This window comes from Lutra lutra, chromosome 11 (assembly GCF_902655055.1).
Source record: "Lutra lutra chromosome 11, mLutLut1.2, whole genome shotgun sequence".
Classification (NCBI taxonomy): domain Eukaryota; kingdom Metazoa; phylum Chordata; class Mammalia; order Carnivora; family Mustelidae; genus Lutra; species Lutra lutra.
In genome coordinates this window covers 60222499-60245200 of record NC_062288.1, presented here as the reverse complement: position 1 = coordinate 60245200, position 22702 = coordinate 60222499, and the positions used below count along the sequence as shown (strand labels likewise).

General features: G+C 43.7%; 1 protein-coding gene across 1 annotated transcript in view; it reads left to right on the top strand.

The window, feature by feature from the left end:
* The first annotated feature begins 3934 nt into the window (after positions 1-3934).
* The window catches only part of JAZF1 (JAZF zinc finger 1), a 320585-nt gene continuing 301817 nt past the window's right edge, over positions 3935-22702 (top strand). The window contains exon 1 of the mRNA XM_047696119.1: positions 3935-4172. Coding sequence (XP_047552075.1) covers positions 4058-4172 — 115 coding nt within the window. The 5' untranslated portion in view covers positions 3935-4057. The remainder of the gene's footprint in view (positions 4173-22702) is intronic.

The following is a 22702-nucleotide window of genomic DNA, read 5'->3' as shown; positions in this document are numbered from 1 at the left end:
CAGGGCTCCATCCTAGGACCCTGAGATCATGACCTGAGCTTAAGAGACAGAGGCTTAAGCCACTGAGCCACCCAGGCGCCCCAAAGATTTTATTTTTAAGTGATGTTAACATCCAATGTGGGGCTTGAATTCACAACCCCAAGATCAAGGGTTGCTGACTCCATCCACCGAGCCAGCCAGGCACCCTAAGAGCTGCCATTGTTGTAAGTGGCCATAGACTGGCATGAGAGGAAGTAGACCGGGCTCCTGATCTGTTCAGTCTAATCAGTCTATGTGGTGGTGGTGGTGGTAAAAGGAATGCCTCCAGGCACTTACTACAAGCTGTTTATATCCAGTAAACCTGAAAAGCAACTTAAGAGGGACCTGACTCAGAAAACTTGAGAAAGCTAGAATTAAAAGCAGTATGGAGAGTTCATCTCAAAACAGAATCCAAGGTTCATTACACATCCTCTTGTAGTGCTAACAGATGTTCATGCAGGGCACAGGAAGTGCAAGGTTTTATCAGAATATCCCTAAATTAACCAAGTCCCTATGTGGAGGCCAGACAACTTCATGAAGCAGAATCATCAGGGGGCTTTGATTGGTTCCATTAGACAAATGGATTCACACTTTGCTGGCAGCTGCACCAGCCCGTGGTCAGTGGCCATTCTGGATTTTGGGAAATTGCTCCTGGATCCCAAATCATTTGTAATGCTAAGTACCAACCTATGGGGCCACTATGTCCATACTTTGTCTGGGCTTACACATAGGGAGGCACAGTACCCTGGGGAAAGGCAAATGGCTTGCAAGAAAAGGGTCTTAAGCCCAGGGAACACTTCTGGCTCTACCCACTACCCTATCTTTCTGACTGCTCAGTTCTCTCACCGTCCCTTTCCTTTGAAATATTTTGACTACCCAAATCAGGCAGACAAATGTTTTTTGTAAATGCAGAGATATATCAGCCATCATTTTCTCTTGGACAGAACAGGCTGAAATGCTTATTTGCCATATTTTTATAGCCTAGTGTTGATTTTATCTGAGGGGACACCTTTAAAACAAACACTTTTATTTTTAAAATTGAAAGAAAAAATTTTTAAGTAAGCTCTAGGCTCAATGTGGGGCCTGAACTCATAACCCCAAGATCAAGAGTCATATGCTCTACCGACTAAGCTAGCCAGGCGCCCCTGAAACAAATATTTTTAAATGTAAGTACCTGATGGTAAGCAAGCTACTGTAATTTTTAAAAAATCTGCATGTGGTTACTATATCTTCGTTCTTTTATTGTTACTGATGCCAGACTGAATGCACTATCAATACAGAGAAGAACGTGGCTGTGTGAGCTGGGGGAGAACACACTCCAGGTCCCTGGCCTCAGTTTATTTACATCTACAGTATCAGTGGCTCTGACAGCCAGAGTATATTCCCAAACCTAATAGACCATGATTATGCCTCTAATATAAAGGCCAGAAATGCTTAGAGTGTGCAGAGTACAAAAACAAACAGAATGTCACATAGGCAGAGCTTCAGTTCATATAAGAATTAGACTGGAAGATCAAATGATTCCTTACAAAGTATTAATGAAAAGGTAAAAAGGTAAGGAAAGGTTTAAAAAAATTAAATCTTAAAGGTTAAAAGGTAAACAAAATCTTAAAAATTAAAAATCTGAATTTATGTTATTTTGGCTTATTTCACCAAAAAGCTCTATTTATTAAGTTTGGCCTATCGTTTGTACACTAGTGTGCATGAGCAGAACCCAGTCCCCTTGTCTTTTACCTGTACATTTCTGGCACTTTCCCTTTCTGAGTCTCTTGCCTGGAGTTAATAGTTCCATGTGGACAGTTTTTTTTTTCTCCAGAGGACAGAGTTTCTACTTCTCCAAAGCTCTTCATAATTCCTAGATCCTGCGTGGTGGTGGTGGTGGTGGTGCCTAACACTTATCTCTAGGGGGAAGCTGTGCTGGTACCAGTTTGGGCTGACATTGCCCTGTCCTGTTCCTTTTGGGCGGTGTGTATCTGCCAGATATTCTGCCTGCTCTCAGCCGAAGGCCTTCCCAGACTGGGCAGCTGAATGCATTGCACAGCTGCCAAAATTCTAATTCAAGATCTAGAATTCTAACTCCTGCTCTTTAGACCCTTGTCTGGCCCTGGCTCCAGTCTCCAGCCAACCGGGTCGCTGGCTCATTATCAGGCCCACCCAGGCCCTGCCCCCACCCACACATGGGCCCAGGAAACCATTCTTGGCACCCAGCTGAACTTCGATGATACAATCGCCCCAGCCGCATCCAACCCAACTCTCCTCTCAGCACAAGTCTGTCACCTTGTGAAAGGGGCAAAAAGAAATGGGAGAGAAGGGGAAATGCCATGGGTGAGGGAACTAATCAATACCAGTTGTGTGACCATCCGATTGTAAAACTTTGGTGGTGCCTTCCTCACTCCGAAAACTCAAATGAAAAATACTAACTGTGGGAGATGAATATAGTTTATGGAGAGGGGAACACTTCCTGTATGTATCTGCACAAGAGATAAGTGAAATTTGTCCTAAGGAAAAGTGCTAAATTCAGTATGCCTGTATTAATTAAAAAATGCACTATTGGATTATAAACTGCTGATAGTGTATAATGTTCCTTAGGCCCCTGGAAAAGTGCTATCAGAGATTACACACTTTGCACGTAAAAATACAAGTGTGGGGCACCTGGGTGGCTCAGTCGGTTAAGCCTTGCCTTAGGCTCAGGTCATGATCCCAAAGTCCCAAGTTGGGCTCAGGTCATGATCCCAAAGTCCCAAGTTGGCTCAGGTCATGATCCCAAAGTCCCAAGTTGGGCTTCCTGCTCAGGGGGGAGCCTGCTTCTCCCTCTGCCTGCCACTACCTCTGCTTGTGCTCTCTCTCTCTCTCTCATAAATAAATAAATAAATAAAATCTTTAAAAAAAAATATGAGCGCAACTGGGCCTGGGGATGGGGACCAGAAAGTAACCCATTCTTAGCAAAATGTCGGTTTTAGGGGGAAGCTACCAAATTCAACTTAAGTGTTTAACTGGCCAACATTATCGTTTAAATGTGTAATCAAGATTGATTGTAGGAGTCTTTTCTCTTTTAAATGAAGAATAAATATGTCCCTTGACCCTGTTTTTACTCCTTCTAGCCTTAACCAAGGCACTGGTCTTTCTGCTAATAGTCTTGCTCCCAGAGAGAGGAGTGAATCAATTCCCAGACCTCAGATAGGGCAGTAGGGTGCTATAATTTGGGGAAATGAAATAATTTTCGTTTTTGTTTCCCCAAAAGGAGCAAGGAGTATAACAAACGTGGTACATATGTAAAACACGGGCAAATGCACTTGACAATCAAGAAATCTATTTTGAAATTTAAATAAAGCTAAGATTTTCTTTTGGCCTAGAGGGAAATTTCATTAAAATCAATTAGTTAGTACAAACCTCCAGAGAAAAATGACTTAAAAAAAAAAAAAAGGTTTAAAGAGTAAGGTGCACACAATTACCTTTCCTGGGTCCCCTGTGAATGTCAGTGTCACACCTAGACAGGTGGCCAAGTGCAAACAAATGCCCCCGAGTGGGGCCTGGGTAACTCCCTGAATTCTCATCGCGGGATGCATATGTAATTAATAGATGTGTATATATCAAGAAGGTAATACACATAACCAAGGAAGCTGCAAACAGATTGCATGTATTACCAACTGTGAAGGGCAGGCCGACAAGATAAAGTTGGTGGCAGGAGCTCGCAGGTGAGGCCTTGGTCCAGGAGCCGAGGCTGGGGCCGCACAGCTGTTGCCGCGCGCCCTGGTCCCTCCTCCCAGCTGCGGCGGCCTCACCCCCCACCCCCACCCTCCCCCTGCCGCTCCCGACGCCACCGCCGCCGCCACCGCCTCCCTCAGCCTCCCGGTCTCTCCTCGCTCTCCTTCGTTGCTCTAGCCCCCCCTCCGTCCCGTTCTCTCCGCTCCCCTCACCCCGCCTCTCTCCCCCTCCCCCAGCCCCTCCTCTCCTCACCCCACCCTGCCTCCCTCCCTCCCTCCGCCCGCCGGCCCGGCGCTCGCAGAGCCGACACCAGGGGGGCTCTCGATGTAGCACCATGACAGGCATCGCCGCCGCCTCCTTCTTCTCCAATACCTGCCGATTCGGGGGCTGCGGACTCCACTTCCCCACCCTGGCCGACCTCATCGAGCACATCGAGGACAACCACATCGGTAAATGGCCCGGGGGTGGGCGGGGGTGCCCTGCGCGCGGAAACTCCTGCCCAAGCGAGAACCCCAGAATGGCCAGGGGTGGCCGGGAGGGAGGCAGGCGGCGGCGGGGCGGGAGGGTGTGTGCTAGCCCGGGGCGTGGGGGTGACGGGATGCGGAGGCGCGAGGTGCTTGGGGGGGGCGGGGAGTGGGGTGGGGGAGGGGGCGGGCGCCCCGAGGTGCCGGGGCCGGCGGGCCGCGGGGTTGGGGGATTCCGAGGGGCGTGCGCGCCGGCGGCGAAGTGGTGGGAGTGGGGGTGCGCCGCGGCAGGGGCGCCGGGAGGAGGGACCGGGCGACGAGGAGATGCGGCGGCGGCGCCGGGCGCCGGGGGAGGGGGCGCGGGGCGGAGGGCGCGGCTGGGCCGGGCGGCTGGCGCTGGGCAGGGGCGCGGAGTTAGTTGGCCTGGTGGTCTGGGCGGCCCGGGGCGGCGGGGGGCGGCGGGGGGCGGGCGCTGCACGCCGCCCGCTGCTTCCGCCCGGGCTAGAGCTGTCAGGGTTCGGCGGCGGCTGCAGCGGCTGGGAGGTGGGAGGGGGGGGCGGGGGTGGCTCCACCGCGGCAGCCATTCCGCTTCCTCCTCCCGCCGCCGCCGCCACTGCGTCCTGTCAGCGCGGGTTGCTAGGTGTGGTGCGTCGGGAGGGGGCGGGAGCCGGCGGCCGCGGGCGGAGGACCCGGCTCTAGCCCTCTGCGCCCGCGCCGCGGGGCTCGCTGGGCCGGGCCGGGGACGCTGGCCTGGGGGCCCTGGGCACCCGCCCCTGCCGTGGCCTGGCGCGGACGCCGGGGCGCTGCGGGCTGAGGTGCGGGGGGCGCCCGCGGGCCGCGCCCAACGCCCCAGGCCGGGCGGCCCCGGAGGCCCCTGCGGCTGTGTCTGCTGGAGAGCAGTCCCCCGGGGCCGCGGCCGGGCGTTGAAACGTGTCCCGGCTCAGATTTGCCTTTCCACTGGTGCTAGGCCCGAGGTGCGCCGGCTGCGCCCGGGATCCGCGGCGGCGGCGGCGGCCTGCGCAGCGCCCGGGGCGCGGGGGACTCGGTGGCCGCGGGGGGAGGGGGCGCCGCCTGCTTTCCCTTCCTGCCCGGGACCCCGGGGCCTTTCAACAAGTCCTTGAATTCGCAGGAGTCCTTGCACGCATTTACGGACTCCCGAGTCCCTTCGAGGGGCGATGGGTCGAGCTCGTCTGGCTCGGCGATCCAGCCACCTGCAGAAGGTGTGGCTGGCGCCCACGAGTTGTCCTGTGTGGGCTGGAAGGTGAAGGGACCGCATGATGTCCCGTCGGGGCTGTCCAGTACGGAGAACCTGTAAATTGAGCCCAGAAAGCCATTTCCAAATGAATGCTGTGGACTCACCCATGTGGATGCAACTCACGTTTCTACAAAGTTGTGAGAATAAATCACGACTGCTGTGTATTTATGCACGAATAAAATGAGGGCGAGCCTTATGCTCTTTGCTTAGTGTAATGCTTTCTCTTGGCACACAGTGGGTGCTTAATAAGCGTTGACTGCTAGTTGAGCATAGGATAAGAGGGGCAGGGGCATCCGGAATGGAAAGCAATCATTTGAAAATGTCTACCGAATGTCTTTCAAGAAATACTCCTGATGAATAATTGTCTAGATTTTGAAACTTAGAAAGTTTTAAAACATCCGTATAAGAGTTTCCGCCGTCTCCTCGGAGAGAGAGGTGTGAGAGAAGTAGGCAAGTTTTGGTAGCCTTAAAAGCAGGAATAATGGAGTAACAAATTTGCTGATTCATATCATGACTGAATAGCCATAACCGAAGGTACTTAAAGGATCAATCAGATTTTTCATGACGGGCAGTTTAAAATAAAACTGAAACTCCAGTAATGCAAAGTTCCAAGAGAAATTTGGTTAGTTCAGATTCCTTTCCTTTCAATAATAAGCAGAAAACAATAGGTAGAAACAAATAAGAAATAAATACGTAGCATATACATATATAAATAAATAATATTTCCCGAGTTAAGGAGGGCTGTCATTGCATATCCCATTCACTTTCGCCAAGAGTTAGTTCAGGATAAACTATAATTAAGGTGAGTAATAATTTTCCCACATTGGCTGCCTACTTGGACTAGCTGGTTAAATGAAATATCAGTTATATTTATTAAAATGTGTTAAAGGCAGTTATCCCACTTGAGGATTCAGTTTATAATCAATTAGATTTTAAACGGTGGATCAAAGGAGCTTTTTAAGTTTGCAGAAATTGTTGTTAGTATTGGGTAAACATTTTTAAAGAGGGTTAAAGTTTCTGTAAATTTTCTGAAACTCATTTCTTAAGTTATGCTCATCCCCAGAGGGCTAGTCTTTTAATGAAAATATTGAAGAATTAAATTTATAACAATAGTTATGACTTAGGCACACTGTGTGGCAAGGCTAACAATGACTGTACTTTGGAATTAGTTTAAAACCAGCCAGCTTTATGGAAAATAAATGCTTGAAATGAACAAACACTCGAAATTCCCAGAGGGAAGAGATGAACTTAAATTATTGGGTGCTTCTACAGAGCAGAGGCCCTTTGCTTTTAAAGACAGCCCTGTATGGACAAATAAGAATTGACCTGAGAAGGGTAAAAACATCCTGATTAGTAGGCAGTGACACATAAATACACTTGATGAGGGGCCATGAGTGCAGCTATATTGGACCAAGCATTTAGTGAAAGTTCTCTATATGGATTGTTAAGTGGTATTTATTTATTGTTTGTGGTTCAGTCCATAAATTTTTGGAGGCAGATGGTTATTTTTAATATTTGACTTCTGATTGCATGTCCTTGTTATTGAGTGGCCACATTAAAAAGATGCATGAAAGGACTGCTAAAAGATTTATTTTACTATTATCTTTCATTTTTTCACAGAGCTTGTTATTTAATAATCATAATAGTATTAGAAGTATGCTCAGGTGGTAGTTCCATCTTGGGGAACTTTCTGAGTTATAACTTTTTAACTGCTAGTCAGAATCCTTAAGCAGTAATGACATGAAGATTTGTGGGACTATGGAGTGGTTTTTACTTGACAGATTTTTTAAGGCCTTTGGTATACAGGCCCACAGTTTTCATTATATAATTGTAACACTTAGTTCAGATTAAGTGCATTAAGTAGAGAATAGCTGTCTCTGTTCTGTTACATATGTGCATTTAGCTCTTGTTTTTAACCATTTTCCTGTACCCATAGGAACAAGGATTTGGGGCTGTAGAGTCAAGGGAAGTGTGATTTTCTCCCATCCTCTGTCTTACCTCTCTTCCTCCTAGAGGAGTGCAACACCCGTGTTCGTTTCTGTGTTGGTCCTTGCCTTTCATTGCTGGTCTAGTACTGGAGTGCCTGCCTGTCTCTGTGGACAACCCTGGTATCCCAGCCCAAGCCCTTCCTTCAACTTACATTGCCTAGCAATCTCATAGCCTGCAGTTTTAAGTGTTTCTTAATCAGCTTTGCTCTCAATTCATTCATAGCCTGGCTCTGTTTCCTGGAGATGGGAAGAGCTGATCAAGGTTTGTTTGATTCTTACTGTGAGTAAATACTCACAGTATCTACTGTGAGTTTGTAGAAACACTCTTGACATGCACATCCTAGATAGGTGAAGCTAAACTGGTAACTAGGAATCACAGAAACACCAAGGGCACTAAATTTAGCACTGAAGGTCAATGTCACAGACTCATGAAATGCCCGCTGTCCGTGCATCTCAGTGCTGAGAAATCTTTTAAGTGTTGGTACCAGAAAGAGAACTGTTTATTTATTCTTGTTAGATTTGATTATTTGGTACATTTGTAAAAGTACCTCTGCATGTTAAATTTATTTATGTGATAATATATATTTAGTATCTATTTTATACCAGGCATAGTTCTAGGCCCTTGGTATTTTTGGTGAACAAAGATCCCAACCTTGGGGAGTTTATGTTCTAGTGGTGGGAGATAGACAATAAACACTCAACATAAAAATAAATTAAATAAGATGTTGAAGGTGGCTATGAAAAAGAGAGATTAGAGCAGGCTAAGGGTAGATTGAGAGGAGGAAGTGTTAGAATTTTTAATTGGTTGGTCAGGGTAGACTTCACTGAGAAGCTAAAGGGTAATCTTGACAGAAGGGAGGAAGTTAGCCATGAGAGCATGGGGAATGTCAGGACCCAGGCAGAGGGAATAGACAGTGCAAAGGCCCCAAGGCAGCTTGCACCTCTTGAACTGAAACAGAGAATCTGACCCATTTTAGTTATTCTTGTGATAGTACTCAACTAAAAGTTCATTTCGAGCTTTCCCCAGATGTTAGGAGCCTCAGCTTTGCTATTGTTGACTCAGATTTTCCTGTAGGGGCCATATTAGGAGATGAAATACTGTTGACCTAGTGGCTTGCAGTAGCTTTGACTTGGTGATTCTTGATGCTGCATGTCAACAGGTTTTTGTGCATTTCTATTAGTTTCCTCATTTCCAAAACCAAAAGAGCTAAATCTGTGCTGCTTCATTTCAGAGGGTAGATTTGTAAACCATCTAATTAGTAAAGGTCAAAGTCCCTGGACGGAAAAATAAGGTACTTACTCTATTGCCAATAGTGTACAATTTGGCTCCAACAATAGTTTAGTAAATAATTACATTATCTTCTTAAAGTAACACCATAGTATGCTAAATAGTTGGGTATATAGAATAGATAATAGGCCCTTATTATCCCCACTTTATAGGTGAATAAACTGAGGCACAGAAAGGTTATATAACTTGCCTTAAGTTTCCATGGCTGGCCAAGTGTGAACTGGAATTTGGATTTTAGACCCGTAACAGAGCTAGATAGTACTGTCCCTACTCCCCACCTCACCCCCATCAGAGGCAATTGGTCTGTGTTTCATCCTTGAGAAAATAGCTCTGAATTCTTGAAGTGAGGATCATCTGAGAGGCAGTGTAGTGAACGTAGCATGTTTGGGTTTGACTATGCTCTGATGCTTGTCAGCCTCACTGTGCCTCAGTTTCTGCCTCTGTACAGCGAGGACAGTGACAGCACCTACCCCATGCACTGGCTGAGGAAGATTAAGTGTACAGTACTCATTTCCAGTACAGTCACCTGATTTTCTTGCCATTTTGTGTATTTACCATACAAGTCTGTAATCCTACTATGAAAGACTACTGTAGAGGTTAACAGAATGTGGGATGTGTCCACCCACAACTCTGTGAAATCATGAGGCCCTTTCCAGGAAAGGTTGCAAAGAGGAAATGGGAAACCCTTCAGCAGTCCTGCATTGGGGTTACAGGCTCTGGCCACTTTCTCTACTCTGTGGCTAGAGGTTCTTCAGGTGCTGGCAGAGGCCTTTGCCGCTGTGGACTGGAAAGTGGTGTCAAGGCCAGTGGCCTCCAGTATGGCTTTTCCTTGTGGCATGTATTTATTTGGAAAAACCCAGGAATAGAAAGAGGCAGTATGCTTTGAGCTTGTGGGCACATTCCTCTGAGGACACTTCCTGTGGGGAGAAGGAATGACTGAAGGAGTAAGTGAATGAATGAAAGGCTTGTCACTGCCTGCCCTGCTCTTTGCCTGTACCCTGTGGCTTGGCGGCAAGGTGCCCTGCTGCTCCTTCCCATAGTTCCCAAGAAGGTCCCAGGTACAGAGCCAGGCGAGGTTTCAAGTGCGTGTGTGTGCGTGAGGGCGCGTACACACTGTCCTGTATGGGGGGGCCTACATCTAACAACTCACAGCATTCTCCAGAACAGTTTTCCATTTGCGCCAGTTCTCACCTGTAAACAGCTCACCCTTTGTGGACCCTTGCTAGTGGACGTTTGATCTCCTAAATCTCAAAAGTTTTGATTGTTTTCTGGTTGTCGTGTCCATGTTTTCTGGTGTGTGACTGAGATGCACGGACAGAAAAACTGCCTGCAACCGACTGGGTTGATAAAAGCCTCCATATTAGGTAAAGAGCTTCCTTTAGAATGCCTGTATTCTGGAGACCTCTCCCACCGTGTGACTGTACTAGAGGGGCAGACTGCTGGTTGTTTCCAGAAAACCCGATTCTTCCCAGTGATGACAGTGAAGTTTCCCGGCCGGAGCAGCCTGGTAACACTTGATGTGAGGGGCTTTCCTGGGACTATCTCGAAGCCAAAGGCCTTGGGTTTTAGACTGAGATCTGAGAGACAGGACAATGCTATCAAACCCCTTTAAGAAGCCTCCCTTTTTTTTCTAGCTTTTGCTTTTAAGACAATAAAACAGACCCCACATTTCTTGATATTTCTCTCCCCTACCCATCCTGACCCCTGCCCTCTGATCTGGCCTGTATGCTACTGAACTTGCTGGACTTAAGATAATGTATTTTGTTTCATGATGAAGTAACAGATTTGCTCCATGTAGACCTTGTTCAAGTGTTGAATAGCACATATTGTTTGTTTAGAACCTGAAAATCAGAAACCGCAAATGTCAGAAATTTATTGGAGGTTTGGGAAAAAAGCCTTTCAATTTTATTTATTTATTTATTTAAAAGATTTTATTTATTTATTTGACAGAGAGATCACAAGCAGGCAGAGAGACAGGCAGAGAGAGGAGGAAGCAGGCTCCCCGCTGAGCAGAGAGCCCGATGCGGGGCTCGATCCCAGGACTCTGAGATCATGACCTGAGCTGAAGGCAGCGGCTTAACCCACTGAGCCACCCAGGCGCCCCAGCCTTTCAATTTTAATATGCTCAATCAGTTTAAAGAAAATTATATTTTCCCTTGCACTAAAGCCTGCAGTGTTGCAGTGCTGAAAAATAGTTTTCACCTATTATTTTATTTAAAGGCCAGCTGTAAGCAGGGACTGCATTAATGGATATTCTCTTTAAGGATGAAGTCTTCCCAGTAGTTCTCTTCACTCTGGCAGGAGTCAGAGTGACTCTCTTGGGTCACTAACTCCAGACTCTCTGTCTAGCGTTGTTAGTCTCCTAATGGCTAGAGTGGCCCTTGCGTGGCTCACCCACTGGCCTCATAAAGGAAGCCCTGTTTGTTTTCTGCCAGACTTGAATGGTGACTTTCTTCTGAGATGGACATCTTTGAGGGGACAAGATCTCCATGCCATGTTTTAATTATTGACATGGAACGACTCACTCTGTCTTTGGTATTCTATAGAGAATTGATATATAGATATACTATATAGATAAATGATGTGTATAGTATATAAAATACATATATATATATATATAATACATATTTAATATATTTATACATGTATGTGAATATCTCCACACCCACATGCATACATGTGTGTACATATATAAGTGTATGTATATATATGTGTGTGTATATAATACCTGTATACATTTATAATTTATATCATAGCTCACTCTCTGTCAGAATCACTATGTATAGTGAGGACTACCACACACATTTTAAAAAAATTATTTATTTATTTACTTGAGAGAGAGCACAAACAAGAGAGCACTGGTGTGATAAGGGTGGGGGAGATTCCCCCCGAAGCAGGCAGCCTGATGCAGGGCTCCATCCCAGGACCCTGGGATCACAACCTGAGCTGAAGGCTGATGCTTCACTGACTGAGCCACCTGGGCGCCTCTACCACACATATTTTTGAGTATTTACTATGTATGCTAGTACTCAAGACAGTACTTTCTGTTTCCAAGGAATTGAAATTTGTTTGGAAAGACCATATATATATACAGACTGAGATAAATGATGGGTAATGATAGGGACCGCAGAAGCAGATTTATTGTGAAGCTCGTGAAGCTCAAGCCCCAGGGCCCCACAGCTGTACAGCCCATGTTTTAGCATGTATGAATACATTCCTAGGACCCACCCAGCCCTTTCCAGGGTCCTGGAGAAGCCCTAGAAGTGTGTGCAGCAGGGTGTTCTTGGGATCATAACTTGTTGTAAAAATTGGAAAAGTAGGATTAACAGCCATTGGCTAACATTTTTCTTTTCTTCTGTGACTTTCCCTCTGTAACATGTCTCCTTGGGTTCAGTGACCTCGGAGTTGAGAGTATCTTTGAGATAGAACGAGGGGAAACTTGAATTTGGGACATACTTAGTTTGGGTTTAATGGTACATATTTCTATGATTCTTGGTGATCTCTGTGTCTAGTTAAGTTATTCGTAGCTCTCCGAATATGGCAATCACTTCCCAGGACCACTGTCCATTGTGCCAGCTCACCCGGTGTCCTTACACACAGGGGCGGGGCCAGAGGTGGTATTGCAGTATGGATGTGTACTATGGCATCTACCAGTAGGAATTACTTTGAAATGTATGGAGCCAGAAGCAAGTCTGGAAAATTCTTCTGTTTGTTGAATGTGTAAAATTCTGAGTAGGGAGTTCAGTTCTTATCTAAGTGTAGCTAATATGGAAGTTCCTTCTGTTAGGAATATACTCAATAATGCAGTAGAGCATATAATATATAATATTTATATTACATATATTATATGTTACATATTTACATTCATATATGGTTATATATACTTATAAAATTATATGTAAGTATATATAATGCAGTGTGAGATAGTGTACATTTACAAATGCACCGTGTTTTTTATAGACCGTCTGTGTTTAAGTTTCTTGCTCATTTGACACGTGTGTGTGTATCAACACAACAAAAAATATTGACAGCAAACTAGTTAATTAGTGTCATCAACATAAAGAATATTTGAAGTCTGTCAATGCATAAGAAAGCTTGAAATGCCCTGAATTCTTATGGCTCATATATGAAGGAAAATTAATAAAGGTGTTTACAAGTTTGACAGTGATCCTAAAAATTTATATGGCTTTACCAATAAGGAGCTGGGAGGCTGAAAGTAACTTTTCTGAATTATCAATAATTAAAATAGTACTGATCACCCACACTTGAGGAAAGACTGATTTATGTTTGCACCTTATAGAAAATAATATATATTATTGTCATATGAGAAGTAATCAAAGAATATGAAGCCCAAAAGAAGTAATTATAGCAGTGTTATCAGCAGGTGAATCACATACTGGGTTCGTGTTCTGGATTTTGATTTTGTGATGTTTTGGCAATGTTTGCTTTTAAAATTTTATGTTTTATTGTGATTTCTTACTCTAAATAAATGATAATTTTTGTAATCATTTTGTATTTGTAATTTTTTTTCCCATAAAGAGTCTAAAGCTGCAGGCCTCACAAAACATGGGTCCATTTCTTGTTACCACTTAGGGAGTCAGTACCATGTACCAGAGATTGTATTAACCAATTTTCATACAGTATTTAATTCACCTTCAGTGCAAGCTTAAGAACTAAACATTATTCCATCCTAGAAGTACTTCTGATTTGGCGTTAAATAAGTAATCTAGTGAAATATGAACCAGCGTGTTTATTTTGGTAAGATTATAAGACAGAAATATTTTCCTACAGAACAGAAAGCCTCTGTTACCTCAGAAAATAGCATCATCATAATTGGTCCTTCTCTCTTTGTCCTGTAGCACCTGAGTACCTGCCCACCATTCTTCAGGGTAAGCCCCTGTATACTTTTCCTCCCACCAAAGCACAGCCCTTTCCTGGAGGATGGGCCTTGACATCTTCCCAGCCTCTTCCTCAAGAAGTGTTTGAAATGAAATGAAAATAAAAATTGGAAAGTGTTTTGGATGGTAAAAAGAGAAAGTTCCAAGGTAACTGGGTGGTAAAAAACATCTTTGAAGCTAATCTTCTTTGGAAGTGTGCATATATGAAAAATAACACGTTTATGTGTTTCTATGTGTGTTTATGGCAGACATAAATTCCAGTTATGCAGTTAGCCCAGCGTATATTAAGGGAATTTGAAGAAGACTTTGTTTTAAGTAGATTTGAAAGAGAAATGCATGTCTTTATTTTCATACTTAGGAGTTGAACTTGGTGAGGCTTGTTCCACGTTGAGGATATTATGAAGCTCAGTTGAATGATTTCTTGCCTTACTTACAACATGTGGTTGCCTAGAACATTTTACGACTTAAACAATGGTAGGACAAAAGCGTATCTTGCTTCCTCTCAGCTTTTTGCTGGAGCAGTTTGGTATAAAGGAGGCAGGGGGTTGGGGGGAGGAGAAGCTTGGACTGTAAGGCAGGATTTTGAATCTTGAATCCAACTACCTTTTAGCTTTTCTAATTTGGACAGTTCTGATAGTCTTCTTGTTTGTATAAAATGGTAACAGTGGCTATTGTTTATTAGCCCCCTACGAGCGAGGCACAGCTAATTGCTCTTTACCATTGCTTAAGAATACAGCATGTGTCCCATCTGACATGAGACATAGGCCAAGACATAGAACAAATAATGTAGCTTATAGTGTACAACCAGAAAAATGCTCAGGGGCATAAGGGGTAGGCTTTGTTCTCTGGTGTCCTCCTGTACTTTAGTACCTGCATTATACAGCCTGCATTGTGACCCTGTACAAGATGTTTACATTTTAATAAAGGCTCTTTTTTTTTTTTTTCCGAGATTTTATTTATTTGACAGAGACAGCGAGAGAGGGAGTACAAGCAAGCAGGGGGAGTGGGAGAGGGAAAAGCAGGCTTCCTGCTGAGCAGGGAGCCTGAGGTGGGGCTGAATCCCAGGACCTTGGATCATGACCTGAGCCAAAGGCAGAGGCTTAACCCAATGAGCCACCCAGGACCCCAGTGGAGGCTCTTGTGTCCCTGAGTGCCTCACGTACAGAAGAAAGGTTGGATTTCCAAAGGCAGCGGTTTGGATCGTAGGGGAGATACTTTGGTGTCTGCCTTCTGGTAGAAGTAGAAATGTTCCCAGGGGCGCCTGGGTGGCTCAGTCACTTAAGGGTCTGACTTGGTTTCAGCTCAGGTCATGATCTGGTGGTCATGAGATCGAGGACTGTGTCTGGCTCTGTGCTAAGCTGAGTGTGGAGCCTGCTTGGAATTCTCTCTTCTCCCTCTGCTCCTCTGCCCCCTGCTCATGTGCACTGTCTTTCAAAAAACACAAATAAGATTTTAAAAAAAAAGAAAAGAAATAGGTATGTTTCCAGGCTGCTGATGTTGTTTACAGTGTTTGGGAAGGTCCATGAGCATCCCCTCATCAGAATGAAGAATTTGGCAGTTCTAAAATGGTTGTCATTACTGCATTGTCTAAAGGTGCTAACTAGTTTTCCCTCCTCGTGGATACTTATTTCTCTCGGGGTGGGATCCTCCTGGTAACCTAACACTATACACATAAACTTCTCTTTTAGTTTAGGTTTCCAAATTAAAGTATTGGCATTATGTGCATGTGCACTAATTTGAAAATTTGTCTGGACTAATGATAACTAACGGGACCCAGCTATAAACACTGTGAATGAAGAGCTGAAACCCCAGTTGCCTGGGTTTGTGTGGAGCCCTTCCTGCCAGACACTTCCCTGGTGTCCTTCACAGAGAGCACTTTTTAGGTCCTCTGACTTCATCCCAGGCCTTCAGCAGCTGCTGCAGGAACACATCTGGGCTTACAGTTGAAGCACCATTTTTCTTACCTAATCATTCAACGAAAGTCTCTGAAATGCTAATTCAGCTGCCTGATTGTCAGTACATAGTGTAATTATATAAGTAATGGCAAAAGCGTGGAAATTTGTAAAGACCTATTTGTACAGCTTACCATTAAGTAAACTGAACAGCATGGCAATAAGCATAAATAAGCATAAATTATTATGCCCATGCTTCTTCAGGTATCAAACATCCAATGAAAGAAATAGGGTATTGAAGTTTCTTTGTCAGGTAGGGACCTGTTACCGAAAGCCTTCACCCCAGAAATTCTAGATGAGCTTTTCTAGGCCTCTCCCCTCCCCAGCTAATGTCACTTTATTAAGATAACTGACAGGCTGGTGGACTGTGGACTAAAATTCCTCTTCAGGGCTCAGCAGATCTCTCATCAGCATTTCATAGACCCCAAGGAAGCTATAGAGAGTTTCAATTTTAGATCTTTACCGAGGTGATCTTTGGATAGGATATTTCTGACCCCAGACATCTGGAGTTTGGCACCAACTCATTAGCTGACAGTGTTTGCTTTAAACTAATATGTCTCAATGTTCTCCCTGAGCTGGAAACTCCCTTCTGTATGTTGGCCTCACTTCAGCACTGAGCTCTTTCAGGGGCCCACACCAAAACATTTGTTCGAAATATGGGAACACCAGACAAGAAATTTGGTTAAGGGGCGTTATATGGACATTTCATGTCAGATGTTAGAACGAAGGCAGAATATTTTGTCAAAACCCAGAAAGATAATGGCACCTTAAGTGTTAATGTAATAGATATTGTGAAGCAATGAGAATTATTCTTATCAGCGGCCTGTGGCAATCAGTCTTACTGATGTACAAGTCCCTGCATGGCACAGTTTTCAACAGGAGCTGTCGTCGGACTCACATGGGTGAACCTGGATAAAGGTTCCACCCCCAGAGCTTCTGATGGGATTGACATGGGGTGATCTGAGTCTGAGCAGCTGTCAAGGTCGATTGTAATTTGTTGTCAGAGTTGGGAACCCATTGGTTTACACTGATGGAATAACCAGCATTGTGAAGATTGTGGATTTTTTTTTTTTTTTTTTTTTAGAAGGAATAACGCTTTTAAAGGGGTGTGCCCTTTTTGGGTTTTAGTTCTGTAGGTGTAATTTTTAGTTTTACTGGAGGCAAGCATTTAATGTAGAACAGTTTTGAAGATGGGCTACTATCTCAGGTCTGGACTTCGAGCACAAAGGCCCAAAATGGGAAACCTGTCTCCTAAACCTCTCAAACTTGATGCCCTCAGGACACAGTGTATGGGCACAGTGACCAAATTCAGTCTAATTGGGAGTGGTCCCCACCACTCTGGCAAACTAGGGAGAGCCCTGGCTTTGCTCATAGAGACAGCTGCCGCTCACCTGCAGCCCAGTGCTGTCAGGCTGGAGTGCAGGCAGCTAGCAGACTCTTGTCCTTATTTGGGAGAGAGAAGCTAGGAACTAAGATGTTTCTATGAAATCTCTCTTATACTAGTTTGCAACTAGTACAGATGGTTTTAAAACATGGTGCAAGAAACTGTTCCACTCCTGCTAATCACTGTATTTAATATGACACTGTTGAGAGATCGTGTGTTTTATTTTTTATTTTATTTTATTTTTTTTAAAGATTTTATTTATTTATTTGACAGACAGAGATCACAAGTAGGCAGAGAGGCAGGCAGAGAGAGAGAGAGGGGAAGCACGCTCCCCGCCAAGCAGAGAGCCCAATGTGGGGCTTGATCCCAGGACCTTGGAATTATGACTTGAGCCGAAGGCAGAGGCTTTAACCCACTGAGCCACCCAGGTGCCCCAGGTCGTGTGTTTTAATGGAGTATGGATAGATGCTGAGATGCGTAGTAAATTTTGAAGACAGTTGTTTCCAGCCAAAAAGCTATCCAGACTATACAAGGTGTAATGGAAAGAACAGTAGCTTATAATTTTATTTTGTTTTTAAACTTCCTTTTCTTTTTAGGAAATGGTTAACTGTTTTTTAAAATGAAAACTTTGTGATTTCAGATTTTTCTTTTATACTATACAAAATTCCAAAAAGTGAGCCTTAATCCTGAAAGTATATATCGTTATTGGGTGCATTTTCTTCCCCTGAGGAGAAAAATCAGAGCCTCTTAAATACTCTATCCTGTGAGTTTTCATCATGGCAAAAAGATGATTTCGAGCAGATGAATTTGAGCACTATCACTGAAAAGCCAGAAGGACACCTAGAGGTGATCTAGTCCAACCAGCTAATTCTGTAGATAAAGAAGCCGAGGAGGTTAAAGGTCACGAGTGAGCAAGAGCGCTTGGCCTAGAGGAGCAGAGAAAACAACAGTAGAATAGTGGTCCATTCTGTGGTTGTGTGAGCCAGCTTACCTCACTTGGGATCCTGGCTTTGTTCCTTCTGTCAAGTATATAACCTCTCTGTGCCTTATTTTGTTTTTTTTAATCTCTAAAATGGGAATAATGGTACATATCTCAAGGTGTGGTAAGATACCACATTTATTTGGTATGCTAGCTGTTGGAGCTCTGGTGAATTTTGAAGGAAAGAAAGCTCTCTAGTTACCCCCCTTCATTGCCTTCTGGAGGAAGCTGTGTGGGAGGCTTTCCTGTGGAGTGCGTAGTGGTGTTGCCCTGAACCCTACTGGCTGTGCGACCTCGACCAAGGTTATTTAACTCATCTGGACCTCAACTTCTGTCAGATGAAGATAGTATTTATCTCAGAGTGTTGTTATGAGGTTTAAATAAAAACATGCATATGAAGGACCTGGCAGCTAAGGAAGCATCCTGCAAATATTAGGGCTAATATTATCATACCATCTTGGTGTCCATGATGATGTTGCCTGTGCCACATTCCGCAGATTCTTCTGTCCTCTTTATGTTTCCATAATATGATGGAAGAAGAAGAATCAAGCTAACATTACACATTTCTGGTTTTTGTTAAACATTTTTACTTTGAGATATTTGATGAAATTTGATTTCCCTGGTAGAGTTTTGGTTTGTATTTGTGTAAGTCATACTGAGTGGTCATAGGAATCCATGAGCTGTTAAAACATTCCACACGCAAATTCTTGCTGTTTCAAAATATACCAGCCTTAATTTAGGGTTGTTTATCCAGATTTAAGTTTTTGAGACGTTAGATCATGTGATTAGAAAAATGACTTCCATATTTGATAAATACAATTTTCCATTTTTGAGAAAAGGCATTTTAAGAGTCTAGAGAGGTTTATTAAACTATATAAACAGAAAACATAATTTTTTCATGTTGCACCAACCAAGCAATGGAAAAACAGGAGATGATTTTGTAGGCATTGTTTGTAAAGGTTTATGGTGAATCATTTGAGAGGATTCGTTGGGCTTTTATGAAGAGTCCAAGAACATAGCTATAGGAATCTAACCAAATGCCATGCCCTCCTGGCTAAGTGGCTGTGCATCTCTTTAATTACAGTGTTTGAAATGTCATATACTCACAGGCTGGAAGCTTCTCTGGGAAGTTGCAGGATAGGCCTTGTTTTAGAAGGTCGAGTGGCAATAGTTGAGTTGTATACTGATTGCAGAGAATATTTAACTTCTTTGTTTCTAAATAGTATTTGACAATGACTGAAATCACTTTTAGTCCTATAGAAAACCATTGGTTTTCCCTCTTAAAGAGGGCACTGAGATCTGATATAGTTAACTAGCTGGTCCAAGCTTATGTGACTTCTTTGTAGTTGAATAAAAAATGGTTTCCAACTCTATTGTTGAGGGTCCCTTTAGTTATTTTCCTTCTCCGTCCCCACGGATTCTATGCATTAAAAGATTTTTGTCCTAGTAATCTGATTTAATAAGTAAATGCACTTTTTTTTCTGTTTGTTTTTTTTTCCCCCATGCAGCAACTTCTAAAACTCCTATTTATATATTTAATAAGTATTTATTGAGTGCAAGCTATGCATACACTCTCCAGGAGCTGGGATATGTCAGTGAACCACACACAGTTCATGCTCATGGGAGCAGCAAGAAAACATACAAATCCATAAGATAACTTCAGTGTCCTTAAGCTGTGATGAGAAGACAGAGGTTGAGAGGCCTGTTTGAGAGGTCTGGGATGGCCTCTGAGAGGAAGACCTCTCTGAAGGGACCTGAACAAAGTAGGAGCATGAAGGAACCATTTGGGTCTGGCGGGGGTTGTGGGGGGCGGCGGAGAGTTTTCCAGGCAGAACGACCAGCAAGGACAAAGGGTCAAAGCAAGAGTATCTGATATGTTTGAGGAGCGGCAAGGAGGCTAGTGTGGTAGGAGAAGATGGAGAAAGGGGAAAGGGGTAGGGAATAGGATGGGGGCCATTGTCAGGACCTCCAGTGGAGACCCGTGTGTCAGCCAGTGTCACCAAATAGAGTTAAAATAATTGCAGCCACGGGGTGCCTGCCTGGCTCAGTCTGTGGAACATGTAACTCTTAATCTTGGGGTTATGAGTTCAAGCCCTATACTGGGGGGTAGATTGTACTTAAAATTTAAAAAAATCTTAACAAAATTAATTCCAGCCTCAACAGTGATAGGGAATGTTGTACAGGTTTATTATGGTTATAGTTTCCGCTAGGCCTCCTGTAATGTTCATGTCACTCGGGGACTCCATTACCCTCTGCAAAGCCCTGTAGGGATCTGGGAAACTAACTGGCCTCTAGATCTCTTCAAATCTAGTTGACTTTTTGTTCAATGCTAAAAGTCCCATTAATATTTCAAAATCTATATTGAAATAAAAATTTTTTACTGAAGTCATTTCATTTGACTAATTTAATTCATGTAGTGTTTGCTATTTTATTTTGGTGTGGGAGTGAAAACAGAATTATCAATAATCACAATGCATTAAACATACAGTTCCTAAACTGTGACCTATAGATTTCTTTAAAAAAGTTTTTCAGGAGCTTCTTGAAATCTTGCTAGATTTTAGTGTTGGGAGTATTGGCAGAACTAGGGGTGGGGGTAGGCTGTCGGGAGAAGAGAGAAGAGAATGGCATTGGCAGTGGTAGCTTAAAGTATATTGACAGAAGGATAGAAAAATTACTGAGGGAGATTATAGGGAGTATGAGCCTAAAGATATTATTTCACCCTTTTTATTCTGAAATTTTGTATTTTATGTATTTTGCGAAATTTTTGTATTTTATGTATCTCTTGCATGAAAAATAGATCCTTGTTTCTCTTCTACATCTTCCACATCTGTATCATGTGGGCAGACATTAGCATAAACATTTAACTGTCAAAATGAGCTTTTGTATTTATTGAGGGTTTATGTTCTCTACATTTTTTTTTAAGCTTTTATTTATTTATTTGAGAGAGAGAGAGAGTATGTGGGGAGGTGCAGCGGGAGAGGGAGAAGCAGACTCCCCACTGAGCAGGGAGCCAGATGTGGGACTCCATCCCAGGACTCTGGGATCATGACCTGAGCTGAAGGCAGACGCTTAACCAACTGAGCCATCCAGATCCCGTTTTTCTACATTCTAACCTGCCATTATCTTTTTTCTAGTAATTGAGAAGTGGTGTGTTTTGAGTAAGAGGATGCTTGTGCAGTCCAAGGGAATAATCACACAGTATGTTTAAGACTTACATACATACATAAATATTTAATACATACATAGATTTATGCCTGTAATTTAGCCTTTCCAGTTGATATAAAATGATGATGCCATTAGTTAGCTACCACCACAGTAATATAGCATAACAAACTATCCTAAAACTCACTGGCTCTCAACAGTAAGCAGTTATTCCCATGCTCTCTGGTGTGCAAGGTGATTGAGCTTGGTGACTCTGCTTCAGGCTGCTGGTACCGATCCTGTGCAGGCTGGGCACAAGTCAGCTGACATGTGTTCATAATGGGACCTGGCTGAAGGGCCAGCAGCTATGAATGGCATGCTTTTCTCATGGTGGACCACGGGAGCACAAGGGCCACACCAAACCATGGAAACTCATTTATGTCATGTCCATAATGTTCCTTTAGCCAAATCAAGTCATGGGGCCAAGCACAGAAGTGATAGAGAAAGGGTGGGGGAGAGATGTGAGTGAACTATGATCCATTATTACAGATACTATTTATTAGAAATAGAAAAAGTGCAGAAGGACTTGAAATTTAATACAGAAATTTAAATTTCTCCCAAAATGATTATAATACTATATAAACCTGAGATTGCTGTCCCTGCACCTTCCTAGAGAATGTGGGAGGCATACATACTCCCCAATAAGGAATGAAGAAGTGTTTCACACAGGGAAATTAAGACTTAAAGAAAGTAAAAGTAGGGATGCCTGGCTGGCTCAGCTGATACAGCATGTGACTCTTAATGTCAGGATTATGAGTTCAAGCCCCACATTGGGTATGGAACCTACTTAAAAAAATTTTTTTTAAGAAATTAAAAAAAGAAAAAGTAAAAGCTGTTAAAATGGTTTCTCCATAGTCACAAAAAAAACACAGGCATCGCCTTCTCTCATTAGGGATGAACCTTTTCCATTCAGAGGTTTTGTAAGAATCCAAAGACTTTAGAGGTGCCTGGGCGGCTCAGTCAGTTAAGTATCTGACTCTTGATTTTGGCTCAGGTCATGATCTCAGGGTTGTGAGACTGAGCCTCGTGTGGGGCTCCACGCTGGGCGTGGAGCCTGCTTAAGATTCTTTCTGTGTCTCTCCCTCTGTCTCAAAAAAAAAAAAAAAAAAAAAAAAAAGAATCCAAAGACTTTAATTTGGGTGGCTTCATGTGCCTGTCTTAGAAGTCCCTGAGCTGTTTGGCAAGGCTGAGAAAGTTGGGGATGCTAACTATGATGTCCTTTCCTAGCACAGAGAGTTTCAGAGAAGCTTTAGGACTGCCTTGTGGGCTGAATCTTATGACCGTTCTCTTCCCCCATTGCTGAGCCAGCATCCCAGAGGATGGTACAGGGCTCACCTGCTGGTTGGAAACCTCCTTTCCCTCCACTGTACATCATATCTTCTGATACTTGAGGGAGTGGTCTCTGGGATCAGACACCCCAGGTTCTGGGGGCTGCCCTGTGACTTTGGACAACTTACTAAAGTATAATTTTCTCATTTACAAAATGAGAAATGTGATATCCATGCTATAGGGCTGTTATGAGGGTTAAGTGAGTGGTGAGTCCTAGCGTGGTGCCTGGCACACAGGAAAC